The sequence below is a fragment of the Lemur catta genome, chromosome 14, assembly GCF_020740605.2.
Source record: "Lemur catta isolate mLemCat1 chromosome 14, mLemCat1.pri, whole genome shotgun sequence".
In the NCBI taxonomy this organism is placed as follows: domain Eukaryota; kingdom Metazoa; phylum Chordata; class Mammalia; order Primates; family Lemuridae; genus Lemur; species Lemur catta.
In genome coordinates, this window is record NC_059141.1 from 68,715,083 (window position 1) to 68,739,101 (window position 24,019).

Genomic DNA, 24,019 nt, shown 5'->3' on the forward strand with positions numbered 1-24,019 from the left:
GTTAATAACAGAAGAAACTATGTCTGTGGGGATGTGGATGGGAACTCTCTGTACTATTTTCACAACTTTTCCATAAATCTAAAACTCTTCTAAAGCAAAAAAGTTTATTGGTAAAAAATACTGAACAAATAAGAGGACAAGATTAATGAAGTGCAGTGATGCCAGCAAAATGGAGAAGTGGGCAACATGAAGCTCAGGGCCTTCACAGAGACATCAAACAACAAGCAGGAACTGTCAGAATAAACTTTGTCACAACTCCAAGAAGGTCAAAGGCTCACTGCAATCAAGTGAATGCTGAATCAAGAAAAAGACAGCTTCAAAATGGTAGGAAAGCTTTGTGGCATTTCCACTTGCTACAACCCTCCTTGGTTGGTGGCAGGCTTGAGATGGAAGCCCATGCTCCAAGCGTGGGACCCTGGTGCTTGATTCTGGAGGGATCACAGCAGACCTTATTCACAAAGAATTGTTTGTCAATTCTAACCTGTGTGGGAACTACCTGAAGGACTGATGTAAGATGCTCGACTCTGTTTCACCTAACTCAGAACTCACTTAGGGCAGAAAAGAAACAGGCATTGCTTGAAAACACTGTAAGGGGAACAAAATACCTGCAGCCACCAGGGGCAAAAGATTATGGTTGAGATATACAATATGTTACCTAAAGCCTGGGAAGAAAACCCGGGGAAGAAAAGCTTCTTTGGGAAATCAGAGCTTTCAAAAAACCCCACAGATACTGGGGAATGTGGAAAGCAATGACATACCCAGGGCAGGATGCAAACCCACAAACCTTAATAAGACCCTTAGCTCTCACCTCTGGCTGACCTCTATGTTCAGCATGATCAGGATGTGAAGGCTAAAGTGGGCTGTAAACAGCCTGGCTAAGCACTGAAGAACAACTCAGCTTAGAGCCAAGCTGCCAACATGGGGAGAAGTGGGTTTTTTTGTTTGGTTGTTGTTGTTTTTAGCAACTGGTATTCAATGAAATCTCTGTAAAAACATTAGCTCAATACAAGCCCAGGAACAGAGACTTCAGACCACACACAACAAGGAAACCAGTCTTTACGAAAATAATATGGAAAGGTGATTAAACAGATAGACACTGCAGCCTTCAAAATTGAAAAACAGCAAACCTCGGGGAAGGGTAAGAATCTGATTTCCAGTTACTACATTAAATTATTCAAATGTCCAGTTTTCAACAAAAAAATAAAAGATATACAAAGACACAAGAACATATAGCCCACTCAAAGGAAAAATAAAGACCCTTCCTTGAGGAAGCCCAGACATTGGATTAGACAAAGCCCTTAAATAAACTGTCTTAAATATGCTCAAAAAGGTGAAGAAAATCATGGACAAAAAACTAAAGGAAATGAGAAAAACAATGTATAAACTAACTTAGAAGTTACATATTAAGAAAATAGAAATTCTAAGGCTGAAAAGTAAAATGAGTGAAGTAAAAAATTCACTAGAGGATTCAACAGCCGATTTGAGCAGGCAGCAGAAAGAATCATGAACTGGATGACAGAATAATTGAAACAATCCAGTATGAAGAGCAGAACAGAAAAAAACAGAAGAAAGATGAATAGACCCTAATGGATCTTTGAGTGGGCTATAACATACATTACAGGAGTCCGAGAAGAAGACAGAAAGAGGCAGAAAGATATTTAAAGAAATAATGGCTAAAAACTATCCAAACTTTATTAAAGACACAAATTTTATCTCCAGAAAGCTCAACAAACTCCAAGGAAGAAAACTCAAAGAGATTTCACTAAGGCACACTGTAGTCAAACTGTCAAAAGCCAAATAAAATCAATGAATGTCAAACATACCATGGAGGCCAGAAAGCAGTGGGATGACATCTTTAAATTATTATAAGAGGCAAAAACAAAACCAAAAAAACTACCAACTGAGAATTGTAAAATTGGCAAATCAATCCTTCAAAAATGAAGGAGAAATTAAGACATCATTCCAGATAAACAAAAGTTGAGAGAGTTCATTATTACAAGTCCTGCCCTACAGGAAATAAATATTATACTAAATAGAATCCTTCAGGTTGAAATGAAAAGATCTTAGTACCTCAAAGATGTACGAAGAAATACAGATCTCTGGTAAATGTTAACTATATAAGCACAAAAGCCAGCATTTTGTATTTGGGTTTGTAACTCCAGTTTTTTCTCCTGAAAGGAATTTAAGACAAATGCATAAATGGTAATTATAAATGTATGTTATTGGGCATACAATGTACAAAGATGTAACTTATGACAAAAACAACATAAGGGGATGAATGCAGCTGTATAGCAGCATTTTTGTATGAGAAAGCCAGCTAATAAATGTAGAAGGAATGAGAAAATGTGAAAATCATCATTTTGCAACCACCAGCATAAGAGCTAATTGAGACAAGTATCATCAATAGATGTTAAAAACACTGGGTGAGTGAAGTTGTTGGGAAGAATACCTTGAAATGAAAACACAATATCATCATCTTTGTAGTATTCTAGCCAATAATGTTTAACATGAAACAACCATGATGATGTAATCAGACAATTTCAGATTCTCAAGACTAAAAATGCCAATTTCAGGAAAGACAAAAAAAGCAGGAATCTGCTCTAGATTAGAAAAAAGTAAAAGGGCATGAGAACTGAACATAATGTGACATCATTCACTGGATACTGACTTGGAAAAAAATACATAAAATACATTTTTTTAACATCTGGAGAAATTTCAATTTGGAGTGTACACTAAATAATGTCATCTCAATATAAGGAAAACCTTGCTCTTAGGAAAAACATGCCGAAGTGTCATGATGCTTACACAACTTATTTTCAAAAGGTTCAGCAAAAGAGTATAGAATAGATAGCTCAGTAGAGAAAGCGAATGTGGTAATTAGTTAATAAGAGGTTAATCTAGGTGAAGTATATAGAGAAGTTTTCACTATATTATACTTTCAACTTTTCTGCAGGTTTGAGACTGTTTTAAATAAAAAATTAGGGGGAGATATTTTTAAACAATTACTATTTACATGTACATACTGTGGGGATATGGTTCCTTACCACAACCTCCTCCAATAATAACTTAGTTCTTTCTTTCTTTCTTTTTTTTTTTTTTTAAGAGATAGGGTCTTGCTCTGTTGCCCGGGCTGGAGTGCAGTGGCACCATCAATAGGCAGCCTCAAATTCCTGGGCTCAAGTGATTCTTTAACCTCAGCCTCCTGAGTAGCAGAGAATACAGGATTACCCCACCATGCCTGGCTAATTTTTTTTCATTTTTTTTTTTTTTAAGAGACAGGGTTTCACTATATTGCTTACTCCTGGGCTCAAGTGATCCTCTTGCCTGAGCCTCCTCAATCACTGAGATTACCAGTGAGCCACAGCACCTGGCTAGCTATTTCTTATTTAAAAATATTGTCTCATTTTGAGAAAGTTTAAAGTACAGTGGATTTATATATATGGATAACTATAAATTTTGTTAGCATGATAATGGTATTGTGGTTAGATGAGTAAATGTCCTTATTCAGCAGAAATATAATTAGGGGAAAGTGTTATAATGTATATAACTTATTTTCAAATACATTTCACAATAAAATGTATATACAGAAGGAAGATAAAACAAGGCAAAAATGTTAACTGATAAATCTAGGTAAAAATTATATTGGTGTTTATTTTGTTTGAAAATTTTCATACTAAAGGTTAAGAAAAAGAGGCCATATCTTTTAGAGATCCATACCAATATATTTACAAAGAAAATAATTTATCTTGAATTTGCTTCAAAATAACGTCAGCAGGAATGGGTAAAAGTAAAAAGGAAGCAGTACTGGCTCTAAGTTGATAACTAGTGAAGCTGAGAATGGGTATATGGGGGTTAATATACTATTTTCTTACTTTTGTGTGAGTCTGCAATTTTCCAAAATAAAAAGCTAAAAGAATTGACATTTCTAGTCTGAGGTAAATATGTATCTCCCGTAACTCCAAAAACTCAGTGAAGACACGTAAAGGTATAAATATATAATGACAGCAGAATACTCCTGGAAAGAGGCCCCTCAGCAGAAGAAAAATTTTGAGCAATTTCTGAAAGATACAGAATCAGCAAGAACAAACAGAAGTCAGAGGCATGATGACCATTTCAAGCACAGCAGTGAGCAGGGAAATCTTCCTGGGTTCCGGTGGGAAGCTGATGACATTTCTCATCTATGTTTCCTTACCAATTCACCTACTGTCCTTGAATGAGCCTTTCCATTGTGGGAGAGAATAATAGGTGACAGGTTTCCCATCAGCTGAGTAAATTCACATTAGCTACCTGTGCTGATCAAACTATTTCTTCACTTTTATATATGAACAGAAAACAAACACCAGATATTTGAGGAAAATCAACAGCATAAAGCATAAGTACCAAGATAACTAGAAATAAATGCTAAGAAACCAAAATCAATATAAGGAAAAGAAAAGAAAAATTAATTCTAACATCCTCAAACATATTTTTAAGACTATTACATCTAAACTGAGAACAGCCTACAATGATAAGAAGCCATCAGAGAGAAACAAAGAGTACTAAGAAATTAAAAACATGGTTCCCAAATTGTGAAAATGTAAAAAAAATAAAAACAAACAAACAAAAAAAAAAAACAAAGGGAAGAAAATTCTAAAGGACCTTAAAAGAAGGCTTGGAAATAGAATGAACATGGAAGACAGTACAAAAAGAGAAATGGAAATGAATATAATCAAAAACACAGATGATGGTTTCTGGAGATGTAATATTATACCAGAAGAAATTCCAGGGGAAAACACAGAGGCTGAAGAAAAAGAAACAGGAAAAAAATGATAATAACTGTATATATTTACTAAAATGTCTCTCAGCAGAAGAAATTTCTAAACTCCAAAAATAAAAATATATCCTTCAAAATACCAATACAAACAAAATAAAAAAAATGGCCCTAAAGGAATGCAAGTCGATGCAAATGTCAGAACCTGACTTTGAATCTGCAGCTCCAAGAGAAACAACAACAGAGAAAATCTGGGCAAGGATCTGGACAGAGCCTTCTAGAGGCAAAGTGTCATTTGCGAGAAGCCCAAAGACATTCAGGCAGGCCAAGCCCTAGAGAGGGTATCACCCTTATACTCTCCCAAAATAACAAAAAAATAACATCTACGTTTTTTAAAAAAAGGAATTCAAAAGTGGACAACACCACACAAATAACAGTGGTGAACAAATGTAAGAGACCAGCATAAAATAGCTTTTGGAGAAGCCACAGCAGATGATTCTGGGAGTTTCTTTTAAAAACTGGGAAAGGAAAGTGCTTATGTAACTCAGAACACAAGTTAGAAGGCCTTATTTTAGTTTTAAGGGATAGGTAAACCAAATTTTTAACGTCCAATTATAGCTAACACTAAAATACCACATGGCACTACTACTCCAACTGAGAAGTTATGGCAGGACATTGTAGTTTACCAACAATCAAGCTGAAATGAGGTAATACAACAAGCAATAGGTAATAAAGCACTTCAGGGTCGTTTTCTTCTGTCCCAAATGCTCACCAAGGGGAACCTTAAATTTCTTATGTACCAAATAGCTCTCTTATTCCAAGTGGACAATTTAAAATATAGCAACTGTCTTAGAACAGAGTTTGTAATTCAACAACACGTATTAAGACATAGAACAATCATAAATAGTTGCTAAATGAATGAATGAATGACTGGATTAAGTAAGATTACAAGGAACACTAAATTCAGGGAAAGGAAGATATTTATTAGCTGACAAAGACAACTAATTGAGTCAGTCAATAAATATCTTACCCTTAACATCAGTATCTTGAAGAAATTTCCATCAATATCCCAACAAACACTTTTATAAACAAAGGCTGACTTATCCTGAAACTTACAATGGAAGTCACAGGCCACAAGAACACCTAAAGCAATTTTCAAAAAGAAGAATAGAGTGAAAGGAATCTCTCTACACAATATTAAGGCTCACTATACAGTTACAGCAATCAAGATGCATGGTATCAGCAGAGGGATAGACACACACACCAGTGGAACACAAAAGAGAACCAGAAATAGACCCATATACCTAAATGATTTCTGACAAAGGTGCAAAAGTAGCTCAATGGCATTTTCACAAATTTCAAAGGAAAATTCAATGGAATTTTCACAAACTTGTGAAAAAAATTTTCAGCAAATGGTGGAGTAATTGTACATCCATAGGCAAAAACTGAACCTCAACCTAAACCACATACCTGACACAAAAATTAATCTAAATGGCCAGGCGAGGTAGCTCACGCCTATAATCCTAGCACTCTGGGAGGCCGAGGCGGGAGGATCGCTTGAAGTCAGGAATTCGAGATCAGCCTGAGCAAGAGTGACACCCCATCTCTACTAAAATAGAAAAATTAGCCAGGCATTGTGGTATGTACCTGCAGTCCCAGTTACTCAGGAGGCTGAGGCAGGAGGATCACTTGAGCCCAGGAGTTTGAGGCTGCAGTGAGCTATGATGACATCACTGCACTCTAGCCTGGGTGACAGAGTAAGACTCTGTTTCCAAAAAAAAAAAAAAAAAAAAGGATGAAGTACTTAAACATAAACCTATAAAAATTTGGGGGGGGAAGGGAGAAAATCTTTGGACATAGGGTTAGGCATGATCCATAACAGGAAATATTGATAAACTGGATCTCATCAAAATGAAAAACTTTTGCTCTGGTAAAATGCCCAAAAAGATAAAAAGACAAGCTACAGACCAGGAGAAAATATTTTCAAATCACATATCTGACAAAGGATTACTATCTAAATATACAAAGAACTCTTAAAACTCAACAAGTGAAAAAAACAATCCAATTAGAAAATGGTGTAGGAGATCAGAAAGAAATACGCCACCCCAAAATATGAAGGATTGTTGAGCTGAAGGCAATTAAGAAGCAGGTACAAGAAAGCTCTCTGCCCTCCATTTGCCTAAAAGGAGGACATAGATTTATAAAGACAAAAGGTATCCTGCCTCCCTGTCTACCAGGAAGAACAGAGGTTAACCACTTAAGACAACGTGAGACCCTATCACCCTAGATATGGCACCAGAGGAAACTACATTAATGAGCTTTACTAATGAGCCTTTATCTGTCATTTATTTGCCTTTCCACAAGTTGCCATCCCTAGATACTCAAAGTTCTTTTCCTTTGTCTTAGCATTTCTCCGAAAATTGACTCTTCTTTGTTGAAGATGCTGTATAAGTGGAATTCAAAGCTACCACTTTAAGAACTACTTATTTTCTGGGGTCTCTCATGTAATTATGAAAATACACATTAATAAGCTTGTTTGTTTTCCTCTTGTTAATCTATCTCTTGTTATAAGAGACCATTCCAACTAAAAGCCTATCGGGGAGTTCAATAAAAAATTAATATTCTTCCCTACAGTTCAAAGACACGAAGAACTATTTCAGGGAAGAAAATATACACACGGCAAATATACACTAAACGATTCTGATGCAAATTAATACCACAATGAGATACCACTACATATCCATCAGAATGGCTAAAACAAAAAAACAGTGATAACACCAAATGATGGCAAAAATGGAGAGAAACTGGATCATGCACACATTGGCTGGTGGAAATGTAAGATGGTATGTTCACAGCAGCTTTATTTTTAATAGTCAACAACTGGAAATAACCTGGATGCTCTTGAACAGGTGAATGGTTAAACTATGGTACATTCACACCATGGAATACTAGTAAGTAACAAAAAGGAATGAACTATTGATACACATACAACCTGGATGAATCACTGGAGAAGTGATAAAAGCTAATCCCAAAACATTACATACTGCATGATTCCTCTTCTATAATATTTTTGAAAGAACAGAAACAGATTAGTAGTTGCTAGGGTTTAGGGATGAGTTTGTAGGGGTGGGGGTGGGGGAATGACAAGGCCAGGATGGACGTGGGTGTTGCTATAAAAGGGCAACAGCAGGGATCTTCGTGGTGAGGGACTGTTCTGTATCTTGACTGTGGTGGTGGATACATGAAACTACACACATGGTAAAAACCACATATAACCAACAATATACACCTGCGTATATACACAAATGAATAAAACTGGGGAAATATGAGTAAGATTGGTGGCAGTACCACAGTTTTGCATGTTATCACTGGGAAAAACTGTGTAACGGGTACATAGGATATTCCTATACTATTTCTTACACACGAATGTGGATCTACAGTTATCTCACAATAAAAAGTTTAGTTAAAAAAAAACCCTCAGTTAAGGATTATTAAGATAGCCATTTTCATTTTTTCTTCAGTCAGTTGCCTGTTCATATTCTTTGCCTACTATTTGACTTTCTTCTTTTTAATGTATTTCAATTTACCCTTTTTATTTGTATGACATTTAATATGGATTGAAATTTTTTTTTATTTCAGCTTATTATGGGGGTACAAAAGTTTAGGTTATGTATATTGCCCATGCCCCCCCTCCCCCCCAAATCAGAGCTTCAAGCATGTCCATTCCCCAGACAGTGAGCATCACACTCACTATGTAGGTATATACCCATTCCCTCCCCCATCCCCCAATGGACTGAAATTTTTAAAAATTGTTACATAATTCTCTCAATTTTTCATTTGCATCTTACACTTGTATCATGGACTTTTTGCATTTACATATATATACAAATATATGTATATAATTTTTTTTTTTTTTTTTTTTAGAGACAAGGCCTGCTTTGCCACCTACACTGGAGTGCAGTGTCACTATCACAGTTCACTGCAGCCTCCTAAGTAGCTAGGACTGCAGGTGTGTGCCACTACACCTGGCTAATTTTTATTTTTTTGTACAGCCGGAGTCTCACTATGCTGCCCAGGGCTGGTCTCCAACTTCTGGCCTCAAGTGAACCTCCTACCTCAGCCTCCCAAAGTGCTGGGATTAACAGGCATGAGCTACCACATCTGGTAACATGTATGTAATTTTTATGAAGTAAAAATATTTTATTATTAAAAAAAATCAGTACTCAACATATTTAAGAAACTGAGACATGAAGCATGAAGAATTTTAATTTCCCTGTGTCAGAAACAGGTATTTTATTCTGACTTCCTGATTGTATTCTAATGATTTTGTTCTAATTTCTCCGATTTGAAGATGCAGTTTTAGTTTCTTGTTGAGGTCACTGCTTTCTTTGTGGCTCTACTTTGAGAAAAAATAATTCATTCCAAGTAGAAAATTATAATATTTAAAATAAAAGAACACAAATTTGTATATTGTTTGTACTTGGAATTTACATTTTTGGATGTTTCCAAATGATTTTATAGTTTCGTGAAGTACTATTAGAGTACCCTGTCTACACTGCAGGTTAGAAATGAAGCATGAAACTGCAAGAAGGAATGAGAGCACAGGAAAAGGCAAATATTTCAATAAATATAAAAGCCTACCAACTGTCTAAAGCCACAATACTAAAGATGTTTTGTGGGGTTTAGAACACAGGGAGGAGAAAAAAATATATCAACACACAGGGTAGGAGGTGGTAAATAGAATGATATTGTGATAATTTAATTGTTAGGTTCTTGCATACCAAGGTAAACTCCAAATGGATTAAAAATTAAAATGTATAAAAGTACTAGAATACATGGGCAGATTCCTTATAATCATGAAGTGGGAAGGACTTTCATACTATGCCTCCAAATGCTATTATAAAATAACTCCAAATCCATAAAGAAAATATTGATAAACTAGACAATAAAAACAATCAAATATTTGGGCAGGGGGAAAAAAGCACCATGCGCAATTATCAAAAGACAAACAATATATCAGAAAGTAATGGTTTGTAGCTCACATGATAAACAAGCAGTGTTATTGCTAATATACACACAGGTAACCAGACACTGGGGGGAAAAGACCAGAAACCTAAGAGAAAAATGGCCAAAGGTTTTAACAGTTCAAAGAAAAATAAATATAAGACACCCTTAGACACATGAAAAGATATCCAACCTCACTCATAGTGAGGAAAACTGTAGATGCAAATTTTATGAAATACCACTTTTTACCTATCAGTTGCTCAAAATCCAAAAGTAGAACCACATATTTTATAGGAGAAGCTGTAGGGAAACAAGCACTCTCACACATTGCCAAAGGGAAAACAAAATGACACTAGGACAGGCAGTACCACTATGCTGATGAAGTTCTGGGAATTCAAAAATATAAACATGTACATACAAAATTATAAATTTACAAGCTTATTCATTACAACATGCTTTGTAAAACCAAAAGGTTAGAAGTAGTTTAATAAACTATGGACATCCACGCTTAAATTACCATGCAGTTGTGACCAAAGAGAGAAGAGGTAATCCATGTTTTGCCACAGAAATCTCTGGAACATGCTGCTTAAATGAAAAACGAAGAATGGAAAATAGTGTGTAAGCTTGCTACTCCAAGGATGGTCCCCTGAGCTGCAGAATAGGCCTCAGGGGGACTTTTATCAGACATTCAGAACTGAGGGCCCTATTCATACTTACTAAATCAGAATCTGCATGTTAACAAGATGCCAAGGTGCATCTAAGTTGAGAAGCCCTAAGGATACTGTTCACATTTAAGTAAAGGGCAGAGGCCAGGAAGAATAAACATACATATTTTCTTTTACCTGGATAAAGAAACACCAGGAAGATCAATAAGAAACTAGAAAAAAAATAGATGTCTGTAGTAAGTAGGGTGACCATTCCAGTTTGCTTGGAACTGTCCCAATATATGCCACTTATCCCAGCACAATTATTTATGGAACCTCTTTCACTTAGTGAAAATGTCTCAGTTTGGATCATAAATAAATGTCACCCTATCTAGAGGAGCAACAAGAACAGAAGACAGGAGTGCAAATTTTTACTTAGATCTTTTGTACCACTTCTTAAACATGTTAACGTATTACCAATTCAAAAGCATTTCATTAAGAAAAAACACATGAAACCAGTCAGGAAAACTGGACTGAGAAGAGCAGCAGGCTAAGGATGGAAACCCAGGGATAAGCAGTGGCTGGGGGCAAAAGGAAAAGATGCCTCCTTGAGAACTATAGAGGAAATCAAAGTTAGGAAAGGATCGCTCTGCGGGCTGGTATCTCGGACACCAATAGAGGAGACTTTCAAAACAGAGACCGTGGTTAATAATATCAAAAGCTGGAAAAAAGGCTTTGAGGAAGAGAGAAAGATGGCGGAGTGGAGGTGACCTCCTGGATTCCTGCTCCCAGAGAGGAAGGCGTGGATCTCAGTCTCCCACAGCGCTAGAGGATCGCTCCCCACCAGAACAGCGGTGTGAACCCACGGAGAATCAGCGTGGGACACAGAGAGCAGAAAAGACTGAGGTGATCGGGAAATCAGATCGTGACAATCTGGAGAGTGCGGGAGGGACAGTAGAGAGGGGAGTGTGGGTCGGCTGTACCCACGTCACCAGTGAGTCAGGGGAGTTCAGCCCCACAGGAAAGCGGCCTGTGTCCCCACTGACCCCCACTCCCACTCGGTCAGGGATCTGTCTGAAGCCGGTGCGGAGTCACCGCGGGAGACGTGGGGCTCTGTGGAGAGGAGACAATAGCAGGGGCATTTCGGACCCCGGAGCCCTGTGGGCGGACTGCGACCCGCGGGAGAGGGGTCGTGCTGGGCGGCAGCGACAGACGCCGAACTGTCTCCTTTACGCGGGCGGCTGGGCTCCCGCAATCCCGGCTCCCCCGGTCCCTGCCGGACCCTGAACATTCGCCCCCAGCGCCAGCGACCGGCGCGCGGGCAGCCGCCATTGTCGGGGTCCCCAGCCCAGCCGCTGGGGAGTGACTGGGAACCGGCAGGCTCCATCCCCTAGTCCGTGGACCCCCACCAGGAGCCCCGCCTTTGCGTGAACACTGAGCGCTTCCCGCCGCGAAGGGGCGGAGCGGGGACCTTGCGGACACTGGGGCGGGGGGGACTGTCGCCCCCGGAGCCGCAGCAGCCTGGGCGCGGGGCAGACGTGGACACCCCTCCCCCCCAGCTGCTGTCCTTCACGCAGAGAGAGGCAGAAACCACCTCGGGAGAGGAAGAGGCAAGGAAACAGTCGCTTTCCATCTGTAATTAGAAGAGCCCAGGGACGCGACTCTCAAACCGGTTTCGGGTCAAATTAATTCTCTGGGGTTGGACCCAACAGCAGCAGCCCCCCAGCTGAGGCAGGAAAATCCTGAAAAACACGCAAAGGGCTCCCCCTAGCGACAGAGGACGCAGCTCACCTGGGCTGCTGCACAGCCTGAGATCCGCGCGCAAGGAGAGCCTCTGTCCAGCCTAAAGCTGAAAGAAGGGACCTAACGATTGATCCAGATGGGAAGGGCTCAGCGAAAGAACTCTGGGAGTATAAAGAATCAAGCTGAAACCTTGCCCTCAAAGAGGATTACTAGTTCTCTACCAATTGACACAAACCAGATTCAAAATAGCAACATGTCACAGGAAGAATTTCAAACATGGATCATAAATAAGCTGAATATTATGCAAGAAAAAATGGATAACCAACACAAAGAAACCACAAAAGAAATCCAGGACTTGGAAGAAAAATTCACTAAAGAAATCAAAATATTGAAGAAAAATCAAACTGAACTCCTGGAAATGAAGAATTTATTCAGGGAGCTACAAAACACAGTGAAAACTCTCAAGAGCAGGGTAGATCAAACAGAAGAAAGAATCTCAGAGATCGAAGATAACACTTTCCAATTAAATAAGTCAGTCACAGAGATAGAGCAAAGAAATAAGAGAAAAGACCAGAGTCTACAAGAAACGTGGGATTATGTGAAGAAGCCTAACGTGAGAGTTATCGGCATTCCTGAGGGTGAAGAAGACAATAAGCAAGGATTGGATAAGCTATTTGAAGATATAATTGAAGAAAATTTCCCAGGCCTTGCCAAAACTCTAGATATACAGGTTCAAGAAGCTCAAAGGACCCCTGGGAGATTCATACCAAATAGGAAGACACCACATCATGCAGTTATCAGAATGACCAAACTATCCACTAAAGAGGCCCTTCTTCAAGCTGTAAGGAGAAAGAAACAAGTAACATACAAAGGAAAGTCCATTCGAATCACACCAGATTTCTCAACTGAAACCTTACAAGCAAGAAGAGATTAGGGCCCCATTCTCACTCTTCTGAAACAGAATAAAGCCCAGCCTAGAATCTTATACCCAGCTAAGCTCAGTTTTATATAGGAAGGTGAAATTAAGACATTCTCAGATAAACAAAAACTCAGAGAATTCACCAAGACAAGACCAGCTCTCCAAGAAGTACTCAAAACAGAGTTACACACAGACCAGCACAAGAAAGACCCACGAAAGTAAAACTACTCAAGAGATAAAGATAAAAACCCAGTTATCACAATGGCTCAAGAGAGAAAACAGAACAATGAAATTCAACCCAACATGAGGAACAGAAATCTGTCTCACTTATCAGTTCTCTCCTTAAATGTGACTAGATTGAATTCCTCACTCAAGAGACATAGACTGGCCCAATGGTTAAAAAAATACAAGCCAAGTATCTGCTGTCATCAGGAAACTCATCTAACCTGCAAGGATGCATTTAGACTGAAAATAAAAGGGTGGAAATCGATATTTCAAGCAAATGGAAGGCAAAGAAAGCTGGCGTGGCGGTTTTAATCTCTGATAACTTAGTTTTTAAATCAACAAAAGTAATGAAAGACAAAGATGGTTACTATATACTGGTGAAGGGTACAATTCAACAAGAAGACATAACTATACTTAATATATGTGCACCCAACTTAGGCGCACCTAGATTCATAAAGCAAACCCTACTTGATCTGAACCAAACGATAGATAACAACACTTTAATAGTTGGAGACCCTAACACGCCGCTGACAGTACAGGACAGATCCTCTAAACAAAAAATAAACAAAGAAATAATGGACTTAAATAGAATGCTAGAACAAATGGGCCTGACTGACATCTACAGGACATTCTACCCAAAATCCACTGAATATACTTTCTTCTCATCAGCTCATGGGACATTCTCCAAGATTGACCATATCCTAGGACATAAAGCATGTCTTAAAAAATTTAAAAAAATAGAAATTATACCATGCATCTTCTTAGATCACAGCGGAATAAAAGTAATAATGAACCCTAACACAAATTCTCATTCCTACTCAAAGTCATGGAAGCTAAACAACCTTCTCCTGAATGATTATTTTATAAAGGAAGAAATCAAGATGGAAATCAAAAGATTCTTTGAATTAAACGACAAAGGAGACACAACTTATGAAAATCTGGGGGACACAGCTAAAGCAGCCCTGAGCGGAAAATTTATTTCCATAAATGCCTATATCAAAACGACAGAAAACTTACAAATAGACAATCTAATGAATAGACTCAAAAAGCTGGAGAAGGAAGAACAGACCAACCCCAAACCCAGCAGGAGAGAAATTATTAAGATCAAATCAGAACTAAATGAAAAATACAACAAACAAACCATAAGGGAGTTTAATAAAACAAAAAGTTGGTTCTTTGAAAAAATAAACAAAATAGACACACCTCTGGCTAGACTAACCAATAGCAGAAAAGAAAAAACTCTAATAACCTCCATCAGGAACATGACAGGAGAAATCACAACTGATGCCATAGAGATACATGATATCATCTATGAATTCTACAAAAATCTTTATGCACACAAATTGGAAAATGTGGAGGAAATGGACAAATTTTTAGAAACACACAGCCTTCCCAGGCTCAACCAGGAAGAAATCGATTTCCTGAATAGACCAATATCTAGATCTGAAATCGAAACAGCAATAAAAAAACCTTCCCAAAAAGAAAAGCCTTCGACCAGATGGGTTCACACCTGAATTTTACCATACCTACAAAGAAGAACTGGTGCCCATCCTACATAAACTATTCTCCAATATCGAGAAGGATGGAATTCTCCCCAACACAGTTTACCAAGCCAACATAATTTTGATACCAAAACCAGGAAAGGATGCAACAAAAAAAGAAAACTACAGACCAATATCCCTTATGAATATAGATGCAAAAATTCTCAATAAAATCCTAGCAAATCGAATCCAACTGCTTATCAAAAAAATAATCCATCATGACCAAGTGGGCTTCATCCCAGAGATACAGGGATGGTTTAACATACACAAATCTATAAATGTAATTCACCACACAAATAGAAGCAAAAATAAAGATCATATGATCCTCTCAATAGATGCAGGAAGAGCACTTGACAAAATTAAACACCCTTTTGTGATAAGAACACTTAACAAAATAGGCATAAACGGGACCTACCTAAAAATGATACAAGCCATATGTGACAAACCCACAGCCAACATCATACTGAATGGGGAAAAATTGAAAGCATTCCCACTCAGAACTGGAACCAGACAAGGCTGCCCACTGTCCCCATTACTTTTCAACATAGTATTGGAAGTCCTTGCGAGAGCTATCAGGCAAGAGAGCAGAATCAAGGGAATCCAAATAGGGAAAGAAGAGATCAAACTCTCACTCTTTGCTGATGATATGATGTTATATCTAGAAAACCCCAAGGATTCAACCAAGAGATTCCTGGAATTGACCAATGAATTCAGTAAAGTCTCAGGATACAAAATCAATACACACAAATCAGAGGAATTCATATATGACAATAACAGTCAAACAGAGAACCAAATTAAGGACTCAATACCCTTCAAAATAGCAACAAAGAAAATAAAATACCTAGGAATATATTTAAATAAGGAGGTAAAGGACCTCTATAGGGAGAACTACAAAACACTGAGGAAGGAAATCGCAGAGCATGTAAATAGGTGGAAAACCATACCATGCTCATGGATTGGAAGAATTAATATTGTTAAAATGTCTATACTGCCCAAAGTTATGTACAGATTCAATGCAATTCCTATTAAATTACCAACATCATTTTTCACAGATATAGAAAAAATAATTTTACACTTTGTACGGAACCAGAGAAGACCCCGTTTAGCAAAAGCAATTTTAAGCAACAAAAACAAAATGGGAGGTATTAATTTGCCAGACTTCAAACTATACTACAAGGCTGTGATTATTAAAACTGCTTGGCATTGGCACTAGTGCAGGGACACAGACCAGTGGAACAGAACAGAAAATCCAAATATAAAACCATCCTCATATAGCCATCAAATCTTTGACAAAGCAGACAAAACATACTCTGGGGAAAAGATTCCTTATTTAGTAAATGGTGCTGGGAAAACTGCATAGCCACATGTAGAAGACTAAAACAGAACCCACAGCTTTCACCTCTTACAAAAATCAAATCACGATGGATAACAGACTTAAACCTTAGGTGGGAAACTATTAGAATTCTAGAAGAAAATGTAGGAAAGACTCTTACAGACATTGGCCTAGGCAAAGAATTTATGAAGAAGATCCCTAAGGCAATCACAGCAACAACAAAAATAAATAAATGGGACCTGATCAAATTAAAAAGCTTCTGCACAGCCAAAGAAACAGTCATGAGAGTAAACAGACAACCTACAGAATGAGAAAAAATTTTTCGCATACTACACATCAGATAAAAGACTGATAACAAGAATCTATTTAGACCTCAGGAAATTTAGTAAGAAAAAATCGAACAACCCTATCAAAAAGTGGGCAAAGGACATGAATAGAAATTTTTCAAAAGAAGATATAAAAATGGCTAACAAACATATGAAAAAACGTTCAACATCTCTAATCATCAGGGAAATGCAAATCAAAACCACAATGTGATATCACTTAACTCCAATGAGAATGGCCTTTATCAAAAAGTCCCAAAACAATACATGTTGGTGTGGATGTGGACAGACAGGAACACTCATACACTGCCGGTGGTATTGTAAACTAGTGCAACCCCTATGGAAAACAATATGGAGATACCTTAAACAGATTCAAGGAGACCTACCATTTGATCCAGCAATCCCATTATTGGGCATCTACCCAGAAGAACAAAAGTCATTCTATAAAAAAGACACCTGCACCCGAATGTTTATAGCAGCACAATTCACAATTGCAAAGATGTGGAAACAACCCAAATGCCCATCAATGCATGAATGGATTAGCAAAATGTGGTATATGTATAGCATGGAACATTACTCAGCTATAAGAAATAATGGTGATATGGCATCTCTTTGGTTCTCCTGGAGAGAGTTGGAACCCATTCTATTAAGTGAAGTATCCCAAAAATGGAAAAATAAGCACCACATGTACTCACCAGCAAACTGGTTTCCCTGATCATCACCTAAGTGCACATTTGGGAATAACACCAATTGGGTATCGGACAGAGGTGGGGGCTGGGGCGAAGGGATCGGTGTATACCTACTTGATGAGTGAGATGTGCACTGTCTAGGGAATAGACACGCTTGAAGTTCTGACTGGGGGGATAGGGGGAGGGAATTGGTGCATACCTACGTGATGAGTGCGATGAGCACTGTCTAGGGAATGGACACGCTTGAATCTCAGACTCGGGGGGATAGGGGGGCATGGGCACTATATATAACCTGAACTTTTGTACCCCCATAATGAGCTGAAATAAAAAAGAAAAAAAAAGAAAAAACTGCCAAACAGTTGAGTAACAGAAAGACAAAACATCCACTGGCCTTGACTACAGTTTAGTGGCCTTTTCCAGAACTGATTCACGTGAGTGGTGGTGAGGGACCAAGGCTGCATTCATCAGGTTGAAATGTAAATGAGAAATGCAGAAACAAGCCAGAACTGTCTGTGACTCAACCTAGAAATACAAACGAGGTGACACAAACACTTAGGGAGAGTTGCTCTGAGGACATGCAGTTCCTCCATTTCTCCACATCTTCAAGGTTTTATTTCCAGATCAAGCAGGGCCAGAGAACTTGCCTCTCCAACTTCAGTGTTTGGTCCCCTGAAAAGTATACACACCGAGTTCTCGGGCACTGTGCTTTTTGTTTCTACCAAGAAATGATTATAGACAACTTACTGCATTTATTTCGGGGGTGTTATTAGAAAAATCAGAGAAAACTTTAAATGACTTGGATAATTCTGTAAAATTAAAAATCCTGCATCTAATTTGCCAAATGCCCCACTTTGGATCTGCTACTCTAGCTTTATTTCCCTTAATGTAAATTTTTGCCTGCCTCTATTTTTCCATTTTAAACAATATAAATCCTGTAAAGTTCAGAAAATCCATTTAAAACAAAGTGGGAATAAATAAACAAAAAAACTCACCTGGGATTTGTTCATTTTCTGCTCTTAGTGGAGGAGGGAGAGCTGAGGGAGAAGGAAGGAAGAATGTCAGGAGAGACTTGGCCTGCCTTGCAGTTTCTGGATTCACCTGCCTATACAGGTCCACACACAAGATACTTATGTGTCCATGTGTGGCTCCAATATGTGTTGAGCTTAGACATGATACTTTTCACTGAGTGAATGCAAACATTTGTTTCTTACTGATTTATTACCAATTTAGGTTCTGTGACACAGAAAAATTAAAAAAATGAAAAGATGAGTTTAATAAATGATAATAATCTAAAAGAGGAAACACTATGGACTTGTCAAAATTTACTGTAGGAAAAACCCTCAGGCCATATTGTTTACCTATTTGCCAGCTAACACCCTTCATCCCTTGAGGTTTGATAACCCAAGAAATCTCTGGAAAAAGGGATGGGGGTGTTTAAAGCAAGATAAAATGTTTAAAAAGTTTGTTCTAACTTGCTTACAATTTCTCAAAAAAAGATCTTTTAATGAGAAAATAACTTTGATCAAAGAGTAACAAAATAGACAGCAGTGTGGCCCAGGAATGTGCACACCTGACCTCTAATCTTGGTTCTGCCACTAACAAATTAGGTGATCTGAACCAGTCACATTCTCAGACTTTTTTTCCCCCATATTTCAAACAATGTCAAAACAGATAATCCGAAGAAGACCCGCCTGCATTACCATCCTGTGCGGGCCAGGAGAGCAGGAACCTCAGCATTTTCTATTATGAGCCACTGACAGCAGCTCGCCTCGCTGAAAAGTGAACGGGATAGGAACGGTGTGGGGCATTTGAGGGAGGACTGATGACAGCATTTCCTTAGCCGTCGCCGGTGAGCCCTTCACCCCCACCACGCCCTCAGAAACCCTCCAAACAGGTGACGTTTCCTGTGCAGCCTGCGCGCCCACCCCTCTCAGCTCCCGCTCACCTCTCTCCTCTTAAACTTGTCCGAGACCGTCCACCGGCACACAGACTTCGATGGCTTCAGGATATTGTGTCATGATTACAAATACTAACTCTGGAGCCAGGAAAGGAGCTAGGTGGCCAGGCAGGCCAGCCCCTTCCCTCTCCCGCCGCACGAACACTGAGGCCCCAGGGACCGGCCTAAGAGCCGGCAGCCAGGGCGGTCTTCCGGGGCCCTCCCAGGGCTCCGTGCACTGTACACACCAAATAAACACCGGAGTAGCTAAAAACACGAAAGTGCTCAAAGCAGCCCCAGGCGGCAAGTATTCCCGATGTCCATATTTCATACAAGAGGAAGGCGCATCTCCCGGCGGCTGTTTTGTCTCATTAATTCATTCACAGCGGACCTGGCGCAGACACTCTCACGGGAGCCCCGCCCCCTCTCCCTCCCCGCCCCCCGGCCTAGCGCACAAAAAGCGCACACACCACAACGCCCTGCGCACGCGCACGTCGCACACACGTCACACACGCTATGCACGCGCGCGGCCCTACCGCCTCCGGGCCCAGCGCACGCGCACTTCCTACTCGCGCCCACGCCTCGGCACCGCCTGCCAGGCTTAGGGGCTGGACGCGTGCGGCCCGGCAAGCATGTCGTTCGTGTTCCCACGCTGGACTCGCGTCCTTTCTCACTGAGACGCCCCCGGCCCGCCGCTCCTTCAACTCCGCGGACGTCAGGGTCCCGCCCCACGGGGTGCCTTGGCCGCCCACGCCCCGGGCCGCGCTAGACCGCGTCGGCCTCGTCCCGCGCTGCGGCGCTACCCGACCCCCGTCGCCTCGCGGACCCGGAGGCCGGGGATTCTTCCCCCCGGGGACGGAAGGCCGCGCCCGGAGGGCAGGCGGGTGCGCATGCGCCGCGGGAGGGGGCGGGCCTGCTGGCCTCGGCCTGGGGCGGGTGCGGCCGGCTGTAGCCGCGCGCCTCGGTGGGGCCCCGGGGCCAGTGGTAGTGCCCAAGTGGCAAGGTTTCCATGGATATTAAAGGCGTTCACGTCGTAAACTCCAAACGGTATCTGGCACATAAATTGTTCGGTGTGTTTCTGGAGAGTCCACACACACACACACACACCCCAAGTCTCATGCGTAGTGAAATGCTGTTTATTTTGGGCATCTGGGTGTAGATGGGTGGAGGCCAAAGACTATACACGAGAGAAAAGGGAGCGCCTTGGGTTTTATAGAGGGTTTTCCAGCGGGGAGTGAGTACCTGGGCCAGAATAATCGCTGTAATAAAAAAAATTTTTGATAACCAATTTCTGGGTCCTCTGGGTCAGTCTCATCCTGTAGAGATAAGGGAGGAGGGTAGTTCCGTCCTTATCGGGAGGGGATAGGAGTGTTGGCTGTAGCTGTTTGTTAGGTTTATAAGCTCCAGGGACTCTCCAGACTGCTGCAGCTATTGTTTCACAAACCGCGGGTTTCCATTACCGGCATTTTGTCCCATACATTTCGAGTTGCCACCTGGAAAAAACCTAACATACACCATGCTCAATCTTCTAAAATCAGCCTTGTGCAGTGGGCTGGGAGGTTACTGTTAGGTTTGCTTTGGGTGGGAACCCGGAAGGAATGTATAGGACGGAATGCGGTTAATGGAAAACTTGAGAGAGTGATCATAAAGCCTGTGAAACAATAGCCACAGGGGTCTGGGGAGTCCAGAGGTTGTAAATCTAACTCTGACCTCAGGCGGCTGCGAACCGCTCAATGTTCAGAACAAAAAAATTCACCCTCCCCAAACTTCCATCCAAACCCATAAAACCCGCCAGCTCTCCCCTTTTCTCTAGCGGGCGTTCTTTTTGGCCTCCACTCATCTGCACCCAGATGCTCAAATCAATAGCATTTTGCTGCACATGAGGCTTCCTGTGTCTCCCTCTCTGCTCTGGACCTAACAGTTATCATCTCAGTTACTCCTGCCTGGAACCAGCATTCTGGCGGTGACCCAAAGGTTGTGATCAAACCACTGTGACTTTTAGATGCAAACTATTATTATCTGAAATACAAAAAATAAAGTAATCTAAACTAACCCTCTATGACCAGCATGGAGTAAGGAAAAAGATAAGCCAGCAATTCAGTGCTAAATGATAATAAAAGAGAATTGTTTATATGTTAAAAAGCTGTTTATATACCAAATTTAAAGCACACTCTCATCTCCTGGAACCAACCATACTTTACCCAAAAGCAAACATAAATTCTTCTGTGTATGTCTTCCTGACATTGTTAGCACACTATGATCATATGGGCATATTATTTTATAATGTCCAAAAGATTACCAGGGTGGCTAAATAGTAGAAAGGAGAGCTTTATTGGCAATATCAATTTGTAAACCAGTAAGGGACAATCCTGTTTTTATTTTTCAACTAATTTTAGCCTTTTTTGGTAGATCTTACCTACAACAATTATTACTGTGGTGCTCTAAACAGTGATTTCCTTTTTTACTTGTTTCTTCTATATTTATTAAGTTCCTTCTGTAAGGAACAAATTTTATTTTCCACATGTATTTATTCAATCATTTATTTATATCAGTATGGACATGTGGGCATTTATTTTGTTGTTAACCATTTTTAGACAACCCCTCTTTTCTCCTCCAGCCCCTGGCACCCACTGATTTATTATGTCTTATACATTTAACTTTCTGAGAGTGTCAAATAAATGGAATTATATAATGTGTAGCTTCTGGGCTTGTCTTCTTTCACTTACCAGAATTCATTTAAGATTCATCCATGTTATTGGTCCTTTCCCCCTACCCTTTTCATTTCATCCAGGGCAATTCTGTTACTATTTTGCTCGAATTGTTTCAGTTTGGAGCATGGAGAGCTATCATAGGTTAGTTTGTGGATCCTTTTAATAATATACAGTTATCACTGTATTACAGCACTCCTTACTTTCTGACACCACAAGGTACTCCAGACTCACTTTATGTTTCACTGTGCTAGCCTGAGATTTAGCCATTTTTCCAAGGAACACTGGCACCTTTCACAGAGAATTCAAGATCTGAGCTCCAGGTGTGATCACTGCTGTTGGTGGCATACCTGTTTCTAGACTAAGCAGACAGAGCTAAAAGATAAATATATGTTTACTAGCCCATGCTAGTAATTTGTATTACTATGTCTATGTTTTTGTATCTATCTATATATATTAAAGTTAATATGAATTTACCCTGATATCTTTTACTCTAACCCAGGCTTCATTCTAGCCTTCTCCCCAACTCCTTGCTTATTTTTAACTTCTTACTTAGACACTGAGTAGTACACGTGTAGAGTAGGTTAAAATTGCTAACCCCTGTGAGAATTTACCAACTAGGCTATAGTGTCTATGTACAGTTCTTTTTATTGTCAATCAAAGTATCCACTGAAAACATCCTTTCCTCCACTCTTTTCATTCAGATTGTGTGATACATTTATCTGTAATACAGTCATTTGTCACAGTAGCATACCACCCACACCTTGTTTGACCTTTCATTTTAATAGAGTTAAGTTCATTCTTGGTGGTGTGCAGTTTGTGTGTGTGTATGTGTGTGTGTGTGTGTGTGTGTGTGTGTGTGTTTGGTTGGATTTTTTTGGGTTTGGTTTTGTTGTTTTTGGGTTTTTTTATGTGTGTTTTGTTTTATTTTGTTTTTGAGACAGTGATCTCCCTCTGTTGCACAGGCTGGAGCACAGTGGCGTGATCATAGCTCACTGTAACCTTGAACGCCTGGGCTCAAGCAACCCTCCCACCTCAGCCTCCTGAGTAGCTGGGACTACAGGCATGTGCCACCAGGTCCGGCTAATTTTTGTGTTTTTTTTTTTTTTTTTTTTTTTTTGCAGAGACCAGGTCTGGTTGTGTTGTCCAGGCTGGTCTCAAACTCCTGGTCTTATACAGTCCTCCCACCTCAGCCTCCCAGAGTGCTGGGATCACAGTCGTAAGCCACCACACCAAGCCAAGGTCTCTGGCTTTTGATGAATTCGCAGGCAAGTGTCCATCACGGCAGTACCACCCGCAACAGGTATACTACCATAGAAATTCCCTTGGCGACTCATGGTTACTCAACTCCTCCTTTCTCCCCCAGCCCTTGGCATCCACTAATCTGTTCGCTGTCCCATAATTTTACATTTATCAGACTCTCAAATAACTGTAGTGATATGCAGGTTTGGGGTTTAGCTTCTTTGACTCAGCAAAAGTCACTTAAAATTCATATTGTGGTGTGAGGCATTAGTTTATTCATTTTTATTGCTGAGTTGTATTCCATTTATAGATGTTCCATAGCTGTCCATTTATCTGTTGAAGGACATTTGAATTGTTACCTGTTTTGGTGATTATGAATAAAGATACTATAAACATTTGTGTGGAAGTTTTTGTGTTGACATAGTTTTCAATTCATGTGGGTAAATACGTAGGAATGGGATTGAGTGGGATTTCTTGGTTGTATGGTAAGTATATGTTTCAATTTATAAGAAATTATAAAACTGTTTTCCAAGTACCTGTATTTATTTTGCATTCTAGCAATGAATGAGTATTCCCATTGGCCAACATCCACAGCCCCATTTCATGTTTTCAGTTGTTTCTCTTTGTTTTTTTTTCCCCCATTCTAATAGGGGTATGAAGGTCTTGTGGTGGTTTAAATGTGTACTTCCCTAATAACTAATATTATTGTGTATCTTTTCACATGCTTATATGCCAACCATATATCTTCTTATTTCTTCTTTCTTCTTCTTTCTGAAGACAGTGTCTTGCTCTGTTGCCTGGGCTGGAGTGCTGTGGTGTCAGCCTAGGAACCTCAAACTCCTGGGCTCAAGTGATCCTCCTGCCTCAGCCTCCCGAGTAGCTGTGACTATAGGTGTGCACCATCATGTCCAGCTAATTTTTCTATTTTTAGTAGAGACGGGGTCTCATTGTTGCTCAGGCTG

At 39.9% G+C, this 24,019-nt stretch overlaps 1 protein-coding gene across 5 annotated transcripts in view; it reads right to left on the minus strand.

Annotated features, from left to right (window-relative positions):
- LOC123649895 (zinc finger protein 248) overlaps positions 1 to 19,974 on the minus strand; it is a 41,407-nt gene extending 21,433 nt beyond the window's left edge. For 3 of the 5 annotated variants that reach the window (XM_045568200.1, XM_045568199.1, XM_045568195.1), the window contains exons 1-2: positions 19,117 to 19,522; positions 18,164 to 18,205 (exon numbers count right to left, since the gene is read on the minus strand). In XM_045568200.1, coding sequence (XP_045424156.1) covers positions 18,164 to 18,178 — 15 coding nt within the window. In that variant the 5' untranslated portion in view covers positions 18,179 to 18,205; positions 19,117 to 19,522. Of the gene's footprint in view, positions 1 to 18,163; positions 18,206 to 18,871; positions 19,062 to 19,116; positions 19,523 to 19,643 lie in introns of those variants that run through there. The other 2 variants (XM_045568196.1, XM_045568197.1) reach the window with 2 other exon arrangements.
- Between the last annotated feature and the right edge of the window lie 4,045 nt (positions 19,975 to 24,019).